We start from the raw sequence: 19,175 nt of genomic DNA, 5'->3' as shown, positions 1-19,175 counted from the left end.
AGCATAACCATGCTCGCTGAGGAGTGGAAGAATTGCACCAGTGTTTGAGGCAAGGAGATGCTACAGCACAAAGATGAAAGCTTTTGGGCAGCCTGGAGGGAGAAACCCACAGAGAGGAGTGAAGATACGTGTGGGGGCTGGGGGAAGAATTAAATGTGTCATGATTTCTCAGCATTGCCTGCCGTTTGCTGCGCTGACTGCCTCAGAGAGAGCGGTAGAGAAGGATGCTGGCTGCGTGAGGCCAAAGGACAATGGAGGGTAAGGAAAAAGGGTCTTTAAGGTAGGAAATTTTAAGCACAAAACCAAGGAAAGAAATCAAGTGGCTGAACTTGTGGTACAAGCCCTGGTTCTTCAGTTGGCCTGTGTTTAGACTTGTTCGGTCCAGTTACATCAGCAGCGTTTAAGAGAGAACAAGTTGGAAGTGCCAGGGAGTATGGATAGTGGACTGCATCCACCCGCCCCTCACCCAGCATCACCTCGGTGTGAGCAGGGAGGGCTCTCCGAAGCTGGGAATACTGGCCGTGTGGTGGGGGGTGTCCTGCAACAGGCAGAAAACACAGCCCCTCTGCTGCCATGTGCAGGCTGCCTCGGCACGCAGGCAGGGCAATCTAGGGTGTACCTTACACGTCTGTGATAACGGTATCAGCGATGTTGAGGCTAATAAGGCTAGTGACCCCGGAGCAAATGACACTCTCATTTGTGCTGCACTAATGTTACCTCTTGCCGGTCTCTTTGCGTTTCTCTCTGCCTTTCTGTGTCCTCAGCCAAAGCCCAGTTACAAGAACAGGAGGCAGGCACTGAGTTCAGCGAAGGCAAGTTTGGTAGAGCGTAGTAACAAGAAATGGAGCAGCGTTAAGGCTGGCATTCCTCACGACCCCAGCTGAGCAGAGATGCCTCAAGCATCCCTCCATTTGTCTGTCTGAGCCACACAAACGGCAGCACCCCTCCTGCCTGAGACCATTGAGTAAGCTAAGAATGGGATGGAATAAGCAGCATCTGAACCCCTTTCCATAACCTCTTGCCAGCTAGCTCCCTCCCTGGGCCATGCATCTCTGCCTGCTCACAGCTCTTCTCTATGCCGGCTGCAGTACCTTGCTGGTAGCTACCACAGGTTAGGTCAAAATCTGACCCTTATCTCACCTGCCTTCTCCTGCTGAGACCACAAAATAATCTCCTTCTTGGCCATACTAATCAAAATGATTATGCCTCAGCCTTTGGCTACAAGCCTCGGGGTGCCACGTCCAATCTTGGTGAAATTTCCAAGCAGATTTTCTCCATCCTGGCATCCTTCCTCTCCCCTCGCCACTACGCTACACATTACCTGAAGGGATTTCAGCCTCGGATGTTGGCTAAAGGTGTTAGAGACCCTCATTTTCCCCACACAGGTTAAGTTTAGCGGTAAGGTAGACTGCCCTGTGTTAAAGGGTGGCACAGATACACCCTCCATCAAATGCAACGGGACCTGAACCGGACTCCGTTATAAATTCAGTTCAGGATGAGGAAGCACGGTTGAGGTAGGAGCCCTCACTGTGACACACGTCTGGCCCAGACCGTGGTGCATACATCCACAGTCTTGGTGGCGTAACCTGTCCAACCTGTGATGGGATGTGGAAGAGAAAGAACTCGGCTCGGTGTGGCGCAAACCCTGACAAGATCTGGTGGAGAGGCTCTGCCGGGGGGCACGACCTTGGGCAGCGTTAGTTAGGAAGCAGTTTAGCTCCTCACTGCGGTGTGATGTTGGCATTCTGCTGGTGCTTTACTCTTGTTTCGAGTATTTTTTTATTATTTTTTTTTCCCAGAGGTGTGAGGGGCAGTTAAGCATTCAGTTCCTATTAAAACTGATAGTTGATTCCAAACTCCCATGAGTGCCTTTGGAAACTTTTTCCTTATATATGTGTGAAGAGAGAGAGCATTTTAGGAGTGATAAAGCTGGAGAGCACTGTATAGAATAGCAGTTGGGTTTTGTAAAACAAGAAAGTGGGTGCTTTCTCTGGTGCTTTAGGAAGGAGGGATTCTGGACTCTTCAGGGTATTAAAATCATTCTTCCTGCTCAGATGAATGAAGAAATATCACACTTGGATTGCTGCAATGTTCTAGCTTGAAAATCTATAATTGTCTTTGCAGGTTTCTTTTGCTGGAGCAGAAGTTGAAGCTGTTGATAGCTGTTAAGCGATAGCACGTGTTAGGTCCCTGCGAAAGGGAGTGGGGACTGGAGTGCTGTTTGTGTGGCTGATGGCATCCCAGAGCAGCAGTGTGCTGCGTGGAGTGCGTCCTGTGTGCTCAGCAAGTTTGAAGTGTTTGTCTGCAGGGTCTTTCCTAAACACTGGCCTTGCAGCCCTAGAAATTCAGCTCTGGGCTTTATAAATTCCTTAACACTCTTCCCACGCTTGTATGAGGATTTTTCCAAAGTGCCTTGAACCAGTCAGGAGAGCTTGCACATTTGCAAGCTCCCCAGCTCTGCCTGGCAGTGTGGTCCAGTGAATTGAGCATCATAAAGCAAACTCAGGGAATCCCAGACCTGAGCTTGGTTCTGATGCTCACTTGGCTGTGAGACCCTCCAGAAATCAATCACAAAAGGATTCCTGCCCAAGCACAGCCTCTGCTTTGGGTGCTCTGGCTTTAGATGCCAACAAACCTTTTGGTCTGCAAATGTTGTGCTCTGTTTCATTTGGTGGAAGTCAGCCAGAACCACAGGAGCTGCTGTGGATGCTGAAGGTGCTTTGGAAGAGGTCTGGATTTCAGCCGAAGGCCACCCCTGGAAAGCAGGGCACCGAGCCCTGCCAGCTCTGACCGTACAAGCAGTGCTCCCCTGCTTCCGTGCCGAGGACACCAGTGTCGCTGGCAGATGAGCAAGGGACCTGCAGGAACATGCTCCTGAATTGCAGTTCCTGCATAGCAGCTCTTTTAACCCTCCTGGCATCTGTGAAGAGCAAAGTTCTGTGCTGTAGAGAATAATTAGTAATACTTGCCACAATAGTGCCTTCTTTCTACAGCCCTTCTCTGCAGCCCTCAAGGGTTACACTAGATTGGTCACATTATTTCTCTGCTTTTTATACCCAGTGACTACAGCAACCTGTGAAAAATTCTAGGTGCCACGCGTGCTGTCTTATCTTCATTTTTAACATGTGAAATGTGACTAAATTCAGAGCATTTATTTTGTTTACAATTTTCTTATTTGCTTCTGCTTGCCTGTAGGCATGTTTTAAGGAAAACAAACCAGCCAAACCACCCAAACATTTTCAGGGATTACATACTAATGTGCTGGATCCCAGTGGAGGAGTGCTGCTGTGGCTTCCTTGAGGTTGTTCTCCTTCTCACCTGGAATGCATGGAGACTCCACAGAGGATAAAATCAGTCAGACGGGCTGTCTTGTCAAAGATAATGTATATTTTAAGATGTAGCCACTACCCTGTCCTGGCTGACATACTAAAATACCTCTGGATAGCTAAGGACGCCACCTAAATCCAGTTCACAGGATCCAAGTGATGGTTTCAGTACATCCTATTTAAAGCAGTGCAAAATGTATACAATATTGCCTAACTGTCCCTCTCTGAAATGCCAATGAGGCTGATTAGCACAGTCTCAAGTCTGGGGAGGTGCAGCGGCACACTGAGTGTGATTATTTTTTTTTTTCCCCTTTTTTTTTGTAAGCAAGCCAAAGGAAACCAGACAAAAAGCAGGGACTGAGGAAGACTGCTGGTAGGTAACCACCTTTGACAGGGACACATCCCAGTTGCCCCTGTAGTGAAATTCAGCAATGTTTCTAGTAACTTGGGTGGTTTTCAGACGGAAATCAAATCCGATAGAGCCTTAATATACTAAACAAATGGATATATGGCCACTGAGTATGTAATGCATAAACTATTAGCATGAGATGCCAAGTATTCCAGCATCTCCAGCAGCTAAGCAGCAGCTTCTTTGGCGTCCGATGGCACAGTCGCATCGGGAGCAATCTTCCATCTCTTGACCCAAGTGCCCTGCTCAGCTGAACCTCAGGGTTAGCTGGATCCATGGTTCTGCTGCCCTTGATAAAAAGAGGATAAAAAGAGACTAAAGAGCCTTCCAGCTGTGCCTGAGAAGCCCGGCTGGAGGTTGGGGTGTGGGGAGAGATAGGAGGGAGGGGACGACACTGCTGAATTATTTTTTTGTTTTAAACTGGACTTTGAAATTTAGCGCTGGAGGGAGCAACAGCCACACCTTCCGTGAGTAATATCCCTCCTCCACCCCCTTCTTGGCTCACATTCCCAACCGACCGCATGGGATAGGAGAGCGGTGTTTACAGAGAGTGTGACCCGAGGAAACGGGAAACGGGGAAAGGAGCGCGCGCGCGCGTGCGCGTGTGTCTGTGTCTGTGTGTGTCTGTGTGTCTGGTGTCTGTGTGTGTGTGTCTCCGTGTGTCTCTGTGTGTGTGTCTGTGTGTGTGTGTGTCTGTGTGTCTCCGTGTGTCTGTGTGTGTGTGTGTGTGTGTGTCTCTGTGTGTGTCTCTGTGTGTCTGTGTGTGTGTGTCTCCGTGTGTCTCTGTGTGTCTCTGTGTGTGTGTGTGTGTGTGTGTCTGTGTCTGTGTGTGTGTGTCTCTGTCTGTCTGAGGGGGACAGACACAGGAACAGACACAGGAACGGGGGATGTGGGCTGGCAGGGAGGGAGAGCAGCAGAGGGGAGATGGCAGGAAGGAAAGCAAACGGCATGCCGCAATGGGGACTGGATTCCGATCCCCAGCACTGCCTTCTGTGCGGTAATAGCGGATCAGCTCTTCTGGGTTCAGATCTGTAGTATCTCTTGGGAATTACACGAGCACAACCCTGAAATGCTGGATTCTGAGCTCATTGCAGTAAGGGACCAGCTGCTCTTTCCCCTTTTGGGAAGGGATGAGGTTGGCACGTACCTCAGTGCATCAGGAACATGTGCCCCGCCAGCCTTTTCCCTTTAATTAGGTCCAGGAAGGGGCACAGCAGCACTGCTTGGGACAGAGAGCTGAGCAGTACTGAGAGGCAAGCGTGCACGAAGAAAAATAAGGTGAGAAGGACTCAAAGCGTCAATACGTTGCTTGATTCAGACACCAGGGAAGGAGCAAAAGTGAACCAGCCCCGGGAGGGAGTTAAGTCCAAGTGGCTGGGGGTCAGGAGACACGGCTGGTGTTCACAGGCTGCCCGCCTGGCTTGGGACAAGTGCAGCCACTCAAACCTCTGGCTTCCCAGCGAAAAGTGGGAGTGAGATTTCTTAACCGCTGGTGGATCTTGCTCTAACGGTAATGCTGTACATGGTACTGCACGAATGGTACCACACAGGTGAGATGGCTCAGCAGCCTACCTGCTGAGACACTGCGGCCGTGCGCCGGGTACAAATACCTGGCTAGCTTAATGCTGTTGCCCATAAGGCACCAAGTTATTTCAGAAATTATTTCTGGGCCATTGGCCTGCCTGTTCTTGTGATAACTTCATAGCACGGACAATAGAAATGAGTGTTTTGTTTATCCTGCTCCGCACCCCCCCCCGTGTGTGCTTAGAGTATTTATGGGGAGGACAGTTTGCTGGGGGTGGCAGCCACTCTGCTGCAGCTGTGGTCGTTAGTGGGCTGCTCTCAGAGGGCTCTTCGTGTCTCGTGAGCGGGGTGCGCGGCCCTGGGAGGCTGGGGGGGCTGGCTGCTCTGCACCCTGCCACAGGAGCGGTGTGCTGCGGGGCCACTCACACTGCCACTGAAGGAAGGTGTCACAGTTTGGTTATAAATGAGCTGCTGCTCAGGATTTTGCACCTTGGGGGTGGGGACCGCCAGGCAAAGACCCACGTGGTCGGTCCATAGGGTGACAAATCCAAGGCGGGTCGGTCTTAGGATCATTTGCCTTTCAAATCTTTTGATCATCTTTGGACTCAGCTTTAGGGTCCAATGCCTTAATGGGCAGGAACTTGTTCTTCTGCCAGCTTGGCCTGTTTACAGGTCCTTTTGCTGGCTTTGACAGTCACTGGTGAAGTGACCCAGAATAGCCTTGGCCTTCCCTTGTTGTTTTATTTTGCCCGAGCGGCTGAAGCTTCAGCTCCCTCCTGTCACTCCTGTGATTTATTAGCTGTCTCAGAGATGTTTAGGTGATGCACTGCAGGCCTGATGGCACAGGAATAAAGCTTAGGGGAGAGCAACGTGGCAGTGACCCGTCAGGGAGCGCAGGGGAGGTTCTGGAAGCAAGACCTGGCTGGGAGTGAGCAGAGACTCAAAGTGGGAGGCTTTCCAGTGTGCCGCTAGCACAGAGCTGGATGCCCAGGTCCTGCATGTGGCTCTGGGTGTCTTCTGCTGCATTCTGAAGTGAAGCATGGGTGTACAGGGCTGAGTTCCCACTGGGAGGTCTGCTCCTGACATCTTCACGCAGGGGGCTCTTGCTGAGGACAGACAGCATGCTGCCGGGAGGACGGGGGCCTGAGGGTCAGGGGTTGAATCTTTAGCTGGGAGCATTTTGTTTTGGGGTCTAACCTAGCACGGCCTGACATCCAACCTGGCACCGACCAGACTTAGGTCTGGGCCAGCACTCAGGCTCCCGGGCAAAAATACATTTTTGCTTCCTTCCCATGCAGCTTGTGCCTGAAGATGGGGGAGGTGAGCGTGTGTGCAGGGACAAGGGGCGTGGGGTAACAGAGAATAACAATTGTCTTAATGGAAAGAGAGAGGGAGAGAGAGAAGAAAAAAGGGCTGTTGAGCTCTTTCTCTCCATCCCCGAAATAATAGACCTATTACTATCCCCAAACCTCAGGCCCCCTCCCCTCCCCGCTCCCCTCCCCAGAGAAGAATTGGTCACTGCACAGCTGTGTGAGCAAGAAAAATATATTTATATATATAAGAGAATCTGCCCTTCTGAATTGGTTTGTGGGGATGGACAAAACCTCATTGTGCGCTTTATCTGCCCAGAAGAGAATAGTCCCACAGTCTCTGCCTGGCAGGGGCTCTGCGTTTGGTTAACTGTGGTCAGATAACTGTAACTTCATTTAGCTACTGTACTGTTATTTTTTTTTATTATTATTTGAGGCATTATTATTGATTGTGGCCACATCTGGGGAAGAAAACACAACTGTCCCTTCCCGCAGCCCCCGCACTGGAAGGACGTTTTAATTTTATTTTGGGGGATTTGAGGCTGGGGGGGGGGGGTCGATCCCAAGTGGGTTGCGCTGGGGCTTCAGGCTGTTGGAGGAAGCTGGGTTGCGGGGGGACGACCCCCGGGCGGGCGGGTGCTGGGGGAGCCCCGGGTACCGGGCGGGCTCTCCCTGCCGGCGGGGGCGCGCGCTGCCCGTGGCGGGAGGAGGGGGGGGGAGGAGGAGGAGGAGCAGCAGCAGCAGCGGGCCGGGGCACCGGAGGCGGGGAGGGCGGGAGGGAGGAGCGCGGCCGCGGCAGCCCGAGTTGGGCAGCGCTGGGCGGTGCGCGGCGGAGGCCGATGGGCAGCGGGCGGCCGCGCTCGGTGCCGGCACCGGCTCCGGGACCCCGCCGGGGCGGCGCGGGGCGCTGAGGGCGGCACCGGGGCTTCACCTGCGGAGCGGCCCCCGGAGCGGCCCGGGGGCATGCCCCGCTGCGGGCGCGGAGACTAGCCCGGCCGCCCGGTGCATGGCCCAGCTATGGAGGTGGTGGACGAGACGGAGGCTCTGCAGCGCTTCTTTGAAGGTAAGAAGGTGCCCGCTGAGCCGCAGCCCTTCGGCCACAGCCCGGCCGGGCTCCTGGTGGCCCCTGGGGACAGCAACCGCCTCGTCCGGCACCGGAGTGACCCCAGGTCCCCACGCCTGGGCAGGACGCCAGCGCGCATCCTCCGGCGTGGGGTCCGAGCTGGAGGTTTAAGCAGGGCTGCGAGCGTGTTGCATCCTATGGTACGGTGCGGGCACCCCGGCCAGGACCTTGCCGTGGCCCTCGCCCGTCCTCGGAGCAGGCACCAGGGTCCTGACGGTGGCTCTGGCATATGGGTTGCAGGCGTCGCCGTGGGGCCAAGCCCCCGGCCACCCTCCCTGCTGGCCTCAGGACCGGCAGCCCCCCTGCCTGCCCCCGGAGCTGTGGCCGCTGGGCGCAGCGTGTTGAAGCAGGGTCACCGCTCTGGGCTTTGCTGGGGAAATCGCCCCTCTTTGGTCACGAAGACAGCTGATCCCACGGTGGTGTGTCCAGCAGGGGACCCCACACCAGCTCTTCATCTGTAGGCCGGCACTGTCCAGCCAGAGCCCGGACCCCTTTGGGCACCACGTGTCCGTGGATCAGAGTCTCCTTCCCATCGGTGCAAACCAAAGGCAGCTTTTACTGAAACCCAGTGGTGGAAAAGTGATTGTAAGGAGAATTTGGCCTCTCTGTCAAGCAGGGGTGGAACACAGTTGCTCATGGCAGCTGAGGGGTTGGTAGGGCTGAACTGTGTGGCTGGGGAGGCGTTGGGACTCCAACGCCCTTTGCTGTTCCTCCCTCGGCTCAGTGTTTCTTCTCCCCGGTCTGGCTTTGTTGGTACACTTTGCTCTTCCTTGTTGAAGGTATTGTTGCTTCTCTCTTTCACTTGTCTTTGTTTCTCTCTTTGTGGGGCTGTGCCCCGCACCACATGCCCCTTGTTCTCTGGTGGGCCGTTTGCCAGGTGGAGGTTCTGGCTGCACGGGCTGTGCCACCTTGCTGTGAGCCCCTGGCACACAGATGCACTGGTCGAGGGGAACAGTGCGCCCATCCTAGCAAGGCTCCGTTGCGTTAGCAGGTCCTGTTGCCAGTGGCGGAGCTGGGGTCGGGGACCCCGGTCCATGGAGAGCAGGCTGTGTGCATGGGTCAGCTCTGGAGCCTGGATCCCCTCTGGAGTCCTCATGCTGTGCTTCGCCTGCGGTGGGATGGAACGGTGGGATGGGACAGTGTGCTGTCTGCTCCGCTGAGCTGCTCACTTGGTGTCGCCTGGGGCAGTTGGGGTGGGAGGACTGCGCCCCTCCTGTTCCTTTGGCTGCTGGAAGGACTTAACCTGGGGAGGAATGCAAAGATGCACCACAAACAGAAGATGCTCTCAGGAGTGAACAGGGGCTCAAGCTGTGTACTTCTCACTTTCCTCTCCTCTGGCATCCCTGTGGTGCCTCAGTGATGCATCTCTTCTTCAAAGGAAAAAAAGCATCCCGTTTGTTCCAGCCGTGGTTCTGGATTCCCAGGAGCAACAGGATTAGCAGGGATGGGAAGCCTCGCCATGCGGGCTCTTATCGTGTGCTCCCAGCCTGTGTTCTCTTCAGCCTTGAGGGGGCTTGTTTTGTGTTTAGGGTTTCACTTGGACCAATTTCCTAAATCTTGCCCCCCCCCCCCCCCCCCCCCCCCCCTCCTCTGAGCATCAAGCACCTCCCCGGCAGCCTGCACAGCCCTTGCTCAGCACCCCGGTGTTGCTTACAGGCATTAGACTTCAGCTGTCCGGCTCTTCTTTTCGTTTGTGGAAGTGGCATTTCTCTCTCTCACCCACAGCATCTTTTTATAGGGTGGAAAGTTTCTTTCTTTGTCTGTCTGTCTCATTCTCTCATTTGGGTGATCCTGCTTGAGCAGGGAATAGGGCAAGGTGCCCTCAGGAGGTCCCTGCCCATCTCCATCATTCTGGGATTCTTTCTCTCTTTTTCTTTTTTTCTTTTTCCTTTTTGCATCCTTTTATCTTTGTTTTTTGTTTGTTTTTTTTTTTTTTTTCTTTTTGTCTCTCTCCTCCTTTCTCTCTCTTTTTCTTTTTTGAATTAAAGCCATCTGGTCCCTGTAAAAACCGAGAGTGAAGGAAACTGGGGCTGAAGGATATTTCTTAGCCTCTGCTTACTTTTATTTTTAGAACTTCTCTGAGCTTAATTTTTTTTGTGGAGCCCAACATGGCTGTTTATTTTGTTTGAGCAGCTAGATCCCTTTGGCGGTGTTGTTAAAGAGCATCTGTTACAACACAGTGTTTGAGGGTGAGAGGGGAAGAGGAGAAAGTTTTATTATGAAGGGTTGCTGCTCGGTTCAGTTTAGGCAGTGAGTGAAGAAACAAAGTACTTTCCTTTTTTGCACGTTGTAATCGTGGTGCTCTGAAGGAGTATGTGGCCAAACTGATCCTCTGTTATTTGGAAGTGAAGGTCAGTCTGTGCCTTAAACTGCTAGCTTTGCAGCCACAGAGCCAGATTTGCCTTGGAATCTTGCTGTCCTGAAGAATTAATGGTTTCTGTATGTGTAATAGAGTGGTGAACAATAGATCTGTTAGAGTTTATTAATTTGCAGGAATAAATTCATTAGTAGAACTGATTCCTTGCTCCCATCGTTTCTTTAAGAGGTGTCTGCTGATTCCCTTCCTGGAGGGAACATGTGTTCAAATCATATTTTTTTTCTTACAGCGAAATATTTTTTTCTTCTCACAAATCATCTTCTCACCAAGTGGAGATTTTACACTAAAGGGATTTCTTCCTGTGCACTGAAAACCCTGAAATAATTTGGGAATTCCCTTTCCTTTGCCTGTCTCTGATTTGCACAGGATCTGAGCCTGCTATAAGCAATCCCACCACATTTAAGAGTAATCCTTTAGGGCTTGTGTAGCACTCGGTATTTCAAAGTGTCAGACAAGGATTAACTGGTCTCTTCTTGCAGACTTTTGGGGAGTGGGGGCTGTGCTGCCTGAGGTGTGGAAGAGAGTTGGTGTCTGTACTAATGCTGAGTCCTGGCGTTTGGCTGGCTCCAGCGACAGTACGGCAGGTCCTGTCTGCAGAGCAAGGCTTGTCTGGGGGAGCGGGTGCTCCTGAGCACTGAGGGCCGGTTGCCTGCCTCTGGTTTTCTCAGCTGCAAGAGATGGGCTTTTATTTTTGTCAAGATGGCTCCCAGTATCTGCTTGGGCAGGGTAATCTTGTTTCCCTGGAATGGAGTTGTCTGCTCTGTGAGGATGAGGTCTGAGACATGCAAGGACGGAGAAGTGGGAGAATGATGTGAAAAGTCCAGGGCTGTGCCCTGATGTTTGGGAAGGGGCCAGGGGAAAACATACTGAGTCTATAGGAAAGAGATGGGTCGGGCTTAACTTCACATCCCCTTGGGATGCAGATGCTGTGAACGCGGGTCTGGCTGGCAGCATGGCCTCTGAGCATCCTCAGGGCGGGCCTGTCCCATGTTACGGGGATTGTCACTGTCCTGGTTTGCGTTAGCACAGCTGGTAAACCTGTGTGGTGGTGCCCAGGACCATCCAGCTGAGGAGAGCTTGGGCAGGCAGCTGGGACAGCTCACAGGCAGAGAGCGTGGGATGCTGCGGGTTCTGGCACTGGAGGTAAAGGAGCTCAGTTTGGTCTTTCCATAGTATTGGGAGTGTTTACCCAGAGCATTTGTATTTTGTATCAAAGGAAAAGTAGGGAGTTGAAAGCGTCTGACCCTTGGCTGGCATCCTGCTAGAAACCTTACCTTCCTCCCTGCCTACCACTCGCGTAAGGGAAACAGTTACGACAGAGCTCAGCTATTTGGGATCCCTCTCTCTCTCTCGGCTAATTTATGAGATAAGAGGTTGTTAAAGAATGTATATCGGGAAAGATGTGCAGAGCAGGGCTTGGGGGGCAGGGGAGTGGGTGGTTCGGCAGATGGCTGAATGGCGTTAGGGCAAGAAATGGACAAAGAATAGCGAACACTAAAAGTTTGGAGGATTTTGGGTTGGGAAAGACAGGTGTTGGTTAAACAGAAGGGACCAGATTTCACTGAGGGCATGCAAGTCCTGTGAAACGAAGCAACTCTTTCCAGTTTTTCATGCAGCAGCACTCAGAAGCGTGTGTTTGCTGAGCAGCCGTGTGTGCATGCGTGGGGGCTGCCGGTGGGTGCGTGCTGCTGGAGGGGCTGCAGCAGCCTCTGAGCTGGGAGGGAGCAAATGACCACTGGGAGCTTTATCGGCAAGGCAGCAAACGTGTTTGTATTAGTGAATGTTTTTGCCCGTAGGAGTGTATCTGTTTGGGTGTTAGTGGGTATGGGTTGCTTTCTCAGTGATCTTTGTTGTGTGTTGTGGAGCACTTTGTGTATGTGGGTAGGAAATGCTGCCTTGCAGCCCTGCAAGGAGAGGTCTGGGCCGTTGCCCCATTTTCCTTGGATGAAGAAATGGAAAATGACGAGGCTGAGGCAGAGACCTGAATCCAGGACTCCTGCGTTTGCACCTTGTCCACCATGCTGTGTCGTATGGGTCGGGTCTCTGCTGTGTGTCTGCAGGAGGATTTGGTGGTGGACAGGAATGGGTGGAGAAGGACTTCGCTGGTGAAACTTTCACTGATGTAAATGAGTGAAGCCGTGAGCTTAAAGGAAGAGGAATGATGGTTTCTCTTCAGAGCTGGCCAGCACCTCATGAAGTGTCCCTGAGCTGGAAGGGCTCTGGCTGCCAGCAGTGCTGGTGACCCAGCCTGTGAGTTACAGCTCGCTGGGGGTCCGCTGACCCACGGGGGCACCTTCAGTTTCTGCCAGGCAGCAGGTTGGGGGTAGTGGAAGAGAATCACAGAGTAACAGGGGACTGCTTTGGAGTCTTCCTGGCTGCTTAGGGATGCAGGAGGGAGGCTGCTGGTTTCTTGAGGCTGCAAATGCTGGGAACAGAAAGGGAAGGAGGACAGCAGAGCCGGGACCTCTAGAGCAGAGGCTGTGGTCCGTGGTGGTGTGGCGCGGCCAGCAGAAGCTGTGCACACAAACCAGGGCAGCTGACCCTGCATATGGTTTTGGGTGCCTGGACTTGATGTAGCAATGCAACCACAGCAGATGGGAGCATTTAGTTTCTTAGCATTCTGTGAAAGAAGGGCTTTTAGGGGAGCTGGGTTTCATGCTCACTGTTCACCCTCTGCCTGTTTGGTGGCTGCCTGGCCCTTAGCCTCCGCGTGCCCCAAATGCATCTTCAGGCTCTGATGCTGTGCTGGAGAGAGGCTTTCCCGCACCGCTGGTGGGGAGCTGTTTGATGTGGCCAGCGCAAAGGCAGAGGGAAAGCATTGGGAAAAAGCTGTGGAGAATCGTGGGCTCTGTGCGAAAAGCACAACGTGATCTTTGCTGCATGTCGCTGTGGGTCCTTTGTGCCTAGACCCGACTCTCGGGAGGAGCGGGCTTGGGGATGCAGTGGCTTTGCAGTGTGACAGTCTCTCCGCGGCCTGGCTGGCGCAGTGGGGAAGGTAAGAGGCTTTATGTGGAGCGCTTTGCTGAACGGAGTTAGCCCGTGACAGAATGGTCCTGGGGAACCTGGTACAGCACAAACACATGACCATCCCTCCTGGTAATCCCCTCACAGACCCAAATCCCAGAGTGTAGCAGCAGCCTCCCAGCTTCCTCCCCGGCCCTCCCACTCTTCCCTGAGGGAATAGAAAAACCAGCAGGCAGCAGCCCTGGGACCTCGACCAGCTGAGCTAGGCAGCATAATGACAGAGGGAGAGAGCAGGGACGCAGCGGGAGCTTGACATCTGCTCTCACCATGCTCAGGATGCGCTGGATCCGAGCAGGTAACAGCACAGATCCCCCAACCCTTCCACAGCTCAGCTTGCTTTCCCCTCTGCCTCTCCATCTCTCTCCAGTGTGATTGCCTTCTGATCCTCCTCTCTCTGCCCTCCGTTTCGAGCTTCCCCTGCCCACCCGGCTCGGGGTCTGCCTCTGGTCAGCACATGCCCTCAGCAAGAGCAGGTAACATGAGGCTGCTGGTGAGCCCAGCTCCATCCTAGGGCCTAGGCAGAGGATGGAAAAGAGAAAAACGTTCCCTTGAGCTCATCAACCAGTGGTCTGCATTGCTTGGCTGTGGCCCAGGGGCTTTCCTGGGCACAGGGGGAAGCTGGCATCTCCATCCCAGCCGGACCAACAGGAGGAGCTTCCCAGAACCTTCAGCCAAAGCGCTTGTCCTCGTCTGCTTCTCAGGGCAACGCTAGTGCAAAACAGTCTGCCACTTCCAGCAAGGTCTTGTGACCATGCTGGTATTTCTTTGGGGTCTGCCCTCTCTCCCCAGTTTCCCCAAAACTCCTTTTTCCTGGGTGGGAAAAGGCCAGGAGACATCCAGATGGAGTAAGGCCAGAGCGCTGTTCACAGGAGGGTGGATCCCTTCAGGCATCTGATAAAGAGCGGGTTGTGATTCAGAAAGAGCAACGTGAGCGCCCGCCCGCAGGGGCTCCGTCGGGACGGGGAGAGGTACTTTGCCCGTGTTCTGGTTAATGTATCTTCCACAGGTTGGCGTCCCGGGAGTGACACCTGGATGCGGACCAGGAGGGGTTTGGGAAGAGCAGATGAGAAGGGAGTCGTGCTGGAGGTGTGAGCGGGCCGATGGAAGTGGGCATGCTGGTGACTCAGAGATCCAGCTGACCCACGCTGCTCCCTGGGCTGGGGTTGTGCTGCATGCAAGGATGTGGGGAAGAGATGCCCGTCAAGAAGGAGCCTTACTGGGATGCTGAATAGGCAGGGTTTCCCTCCGCTCCCTCACCCTTTTCTACTAGAGCAAAGCATTGGCTAGGGCTGGCCTTCTAGGACCAGAGACATCCCAGCTGTCATTCACTGGCGGCAAGAAACGCAGAGAAAAATGGCTTTGGTGCACAGTTAGCCTGGAGAGACCTGGGCATCACCTGGAGAAGTGCAACCCCACCAGAGCGGTGCATAGGGAAGCCGCTCTCCCCATGGGCTTTCTGCCTCCTGTCATGGTTCAGCGGTGGCCTTTTTGCTTTCTGCTGTCACCCTGGTTTATGCCCTGCTGCTGCTCTCTGCCTGTGGTCACTTAGTGAGAAATAAAAGCAGGAGAGGCCTTTCAAAGAAGGGAGATAGGGACCTGCTGTACTTGCCCTCTTCTGTTTAGGAGCCTTGTGGATTCCTCCTGCTGGGACAAGACCTGCGTGATCTGGAGCTGTGAGCTGTGCTAGGAGGGTGCCAGGCTGTGGCCAACGAACCCCTGGCCCACAGCAGTGCTGCAGGTGCCTGCCCTTCCTCCGTGCTGCCCAGACAGGGTCCTCGACCATGGCCTGGCATCCCTCCAGTGTATCCCTGCCTGGGGATTTCCCTGCCCGGGGCTGGCGTTGCTCCGGCAGAGCTTTGCAGAGCTTGCCAGGTAACCCCCTTGCCTCTTCCCAGTAGTGTTGCTGACTGGACTTGGACTTTGCACTGCCTGATAAGAATCCCAGTAAGCTAAATGTGTATGAGGAATGATTAACCAACATGTGTGTTGCCAGAGGACAGAGGAGCAGCTGTGACTGGAGACACAAAACAGGAATAGGCTTGTGGCTTTTGGGCCCGAGCTGGTGCTTGCCGGGTGCTCCTGCTGTGCACCAGCTCATGGGGCAGCATCACTCAGGAGAGACAACCCACACTGTGGCCTCCTTGGTGCTTTCAAGGCAGACACCAGAACAGGGATGGACAGGGAGGGATGAGACTGTGTCCGATCAGCAGGGGAGGTGCAGAGTCCAAGGGGGGTACTGCTGCCGTGTAGGGAAGAGGGGCCCTTAGAAGCAGAGGGTGGATTGCATTGGACACTACACTTGGCTATCCTTTGGCTCCCACTTATGGTTTCATGGGTATACCCTCTTATTCCCACTGACTAGCACACCTTGGCATGCCCTTGTTTATCCTCCAGACCTTCCTTCTCCTGTTGGCACCGTTTGTCCTGCACAACAGGGACAGAGGACATCTCCTGCCTGGTCTGGTGGAGGTGGGTGGGCTGGTCAGCCCAGGACCTTCTGCTCCTTGCTGTCTTGCAGCACACCCTGGAGCGTGTTCAAGGCACGTTTGAATGAAAGGCGTCCGTCCCGAGGGAAAATGTACCATGATACTCAGGGTCCATCACTTATCTCATTGAACTTTGTCTGTTTTGGTGCAGTTCCTCAAAATGGTGAAAGGGAGATGTGGGAGCCAGGCGGCGGGGCTGGTGAGAGCGGCCAGCCCCGGCTGCAAAGCGGAGATGCTGGGTTTGTTGTGGAATGAGAGCAACCAGTTGCTGATTTTGCTGGCTTGTGGGGTGGTGGGGCGGAGAGTTGGTTGGAAAGGTCAAGGCTGGAGTTTTAAACAGCCTTGGTGTGCTCAGATCCAGGATTTGAGGGTAGAGGCCAGGGTGGGCCAGGGGGAGCAGTCTTGGGAGTGCCAGGCAGCTGTGATCGTAATCCCGTGACATCTCCAGGGGTAGGGCCGGTGTGCAGGGCTGCAGGCGGAGGCAGGAGTCCTTTCCTCTGCTGCAGCACAGTATCGATGCTTCTTTCACATCCCAGTTGCTGTGACAGACCAGCCTGGCCATAGGAAAGCTGGCATCAGTCTCTGCAGCAGTTAAACTTTTCTTAGCCTCTCTGGTTTATCCTGCATTTCTTTTTTTTCCTCACTTTCCCCCCTCCACATCCCTCATCCCTTTTGCTCTATCCACTCTTCTTTGGCTGCTCTCATTATTTTTTTGTAGTGTATTAAAGGAGATGTACTGAATTATGCCCTAAGTACTTGCAAACTGCATCAGCAAGAGCAAAAAAAGGGGGGCTGTGCCTGCAGAGCAGCGTGCAGTGTGAGCAGAGACTGAGCGGGCTAGCTGAAGCAGCGTGGGATGGGACCAGAAGTGAATAAGGAGCTGATAGGCACGTGCAATGCCAACAGCCGCGGTCTAGCTCTGATGAGATCTCTGCATTTTTAAAAAGAGCAATTAAAGCAATATTTTCTGGGGCTGATTTTTTTTTTTCCTGTACAGTCTTTTGCCATCACCCCCATGCTGTGGCAGCATGTTATCTTGGGAGGCTCAGAGTGCCAAACTGATCTGGTTTTCTTACCCAAGGAGAAGAAGATGGTAACTGGTGGGGAGGAGGCCCTGCAGAAGGCGTGGGGGTGGGCGTGGGAGAAGATTTATGAAGACACAGGCAGGGTTTCTGAAAGAGTTGGTGGCCCAATTCCTGCAAGCTGGCTGTCTGCTTTGGTGGCGAGGGACCCCAGAGCATGCCAGGGTGCTCCTGCTCACAGCCTTGAGAAGCGGGCAGAGTATAAATAATACATTCAACTTAATTTGGAATAGGATGATTCACTTTGTTTGTGTCTGGTGATACTTATTAATCAACAGTTATCATTTACGACTTTTAATCCCATGTGCTGACAACATCTGACTGCTAGATATCTCGATAAACAGGAAACCAAACAACTTATCAGCCCGCTTGATCTTGGCTTATCTTTTCTGTTATGACAAGCAATGGTTATGGACATTGATTCCTTAAGGCACTAAAGGGTGTGCTTTGACTTTATTGGAAATGAAACACCTGCTTAAGTAAAGGAAAAGCTTAAAAACTGTGCATTATAAGGGCCATCAAGCCATTTCACAGGTGGCTGCTTGCTGATAATATAATCAATGCTCCACTCAGTATAAGGACAGAAACGGTCTTTTCCCTGATGAGGTCCCATCCAAATCAAAATCTGAGATCAATGAGAAGCTCTGGGCAGGGAGGAGTAGGAGGGCTTCTGCCCGTCTCTCCTCCCTCCTGTCTGTTTTAATTCTGTCTTTGGAAAGGTGTTGGGATGGAGAAGTGGGTGGTGATGAGTTTTCACATGCAGCATGGTGGAACGTGTAGTGAAGGGAGAGGAGTGACAAATAATATTGCAAAACTCATCTCATTGGTGTTGAGGGGAAACAGCCATGTGGGGACCTGCAGGCTGGGGACAAGCTGCAGAGCCCAGAATGAGAAGTTTGGGTGCTAGAGGTTTTGCCTGGGCTGGGCAAGAGGAACTGGTCAAAAGTTAACCCAGTCCAACAGGATGGTCTTGTGGAACATCAGGGCAGGGACCTTTCCTACTCCTCTGCTTTTAGACACAGGTGCTGTGGCTCTGTTACACCCAGGAGGCAGCTGTGGGTGCAACAGATCATGGATGATCACCGATAGAGATTTTTATAGAATTTTTGTCATGAATTTTCAGCACGGCTTTCTTAATTGAGTCAAGGCACAAATTTGTAGGTGATCATGTAATTGGGCCAAGTCTGGCTTTGGAAGAGATGTGAAGGATGCCAGTGACAGTAAGCTGTCATGTGTAGTGAAGCTGATACCAGGCACCACAAATATTTCCCGCTGCTGCTGCAGAGCGAGACCTTGTCAGGAGGGTTTAATGCGCAGGCTGGGATGCTTGCTGTTGGCTCTCTGAAGGAGAGAAGTGGCGTTTACTGGGCTTTTTTCTTTAAACCCTCTTTTCTGCAGTTTTGGAAACCAAAACACACTTGAGAGTGAGCTTTGAGAAGTAGGTAGCAGGAATGAGGTGGAGAAAGTTGGCCTGATGTGTCCTCATTTTGTGTTTTGGATGTGGGCTGCTCAGCCAGGGAACAATCCACGTTAGCAGAAGAGAAAAGGCCATGAGCTGTAGGAGCGCACGTTGCTCCCTGGCATAGTCACTGCCCAGAGGAGACCTGTGGAAGTCCCTGGTTTTACCTCCAAAACCTCAAGTTTTGTAGAAGTTGTTTCTTCTTTGATCAGCCTGTTGTTTAAATGGGTCAGGGTGGTATTCGTGGGTTTAAGGCTTTTGTCAGTGCAGGAGAACCATGTTAAATGTTGGTGGTTTTGCTGTTTCACAAACTGTATAGCACTCAGTAAACCCAGAGGCTTTGTGCCAATGAGCAGCTGGGCAGGCCCGTGTTGGTAAGGTGTTAGTCCTCATTGCTGGTTGTGTTGCAGCAGGGTGAGCTCCAAACCTCTTTGAACTGGCACTGGGAGACAGACAGTGCCCTGAAGTCTTTCTGGTTCAGGTGAAGGTTGGAAGAGCGGGGAGATGAGCCTCCCCACTCACAGAGGCAGCCAAGCCAGGGATAAAGTCACATCTCCCCTCCGTTCTTATCCCCGTCTGCTCCTCTATTCTTGCTTGCTGATTTCACAAGGCCCAGGCAGCAGCAGTAAGTCTTTCAATAAAATTGCCTTCTGATTTTCCTTACTTTGACAGTATAAGTTCTTAACATAAAGGTGCTTAACTGAGTTTCAGGTTAGAAGGAACTATCAGATCTTCTAGCCTGACCCATATAACAGCTTTCAGCAGTGCAGCCTCCAGCTGGAAACTGTGGAGGGATAACAGGTTTGGTGGGGTTTTTTTTTACTGCCACAGAGAATTTATCTATGAGATTGAGGTTAGCATCCTAGCTTTGCCAGGGAAACTGTGGGGCTTCTCATCACATGTGGTTGTGGGTTTGTGTTTCATCTGTGAAAAACCAACAACAACCAAACCCAACCAACCAACCAAGAAACCCATGGCTCTGGTTTGGGGCTTTTATGGGAAGGAATATGTCCTGTTGAACTGGGAGAAACTGGTTAGTCTTTGCCCTTGGCTCA

General features: G+C 52.7%; 1 protein-coding gene across 4 annotated transcripts in view; it reads left to right on the top strand.

Annotated features, from left to right (window-relative positions):
• The first annotated feature begins 7,398 nt into the window (after positions 1 to 7,398).
• MYRF (myelin regulatory factor) overlaps positions 7,399 to 19,175 on the top strand; it is a 64,115-nt gene continuing 52,338 nt past the window's right edge. For all 4 annotated transcript variants that reach the window (XM_055721816.1, XM_055721814.1, XM_055721815.1 and 1 more), the window contains exon 1: positions 7,399 to 7,632. In XM_055721816.1, the coding sequence (XP_055577791.1) occupies positions 7,587 to 7,632 (46 nt within the window). In that variant the 5' untranslated portion in view covers positions 7,399 to 7,586. The remainder of the gene's footprint in view (positions 7,633 to 19,175) is intronic.

The sequence above is a fragment of the Falco cherrug genome, chromosome 10 (genome assembly GCF_023634085.1).
Source record: "Falco cherrug isolate bFalChe1 chromosome 10, bFalChe1.pri, whole genome shotgun sequence".
Taxonomy (NCBI): domain Eukaryota; kingdom Metazoa; phylum Chordata; class Aves; order Falconiformes; family Falconidae; genus Falco; species Falco cherrug.
Note: the sequence above shows the minus strand (reverse complement) of the source record. Positions and strands in the feature narration are given on the sequence as shown.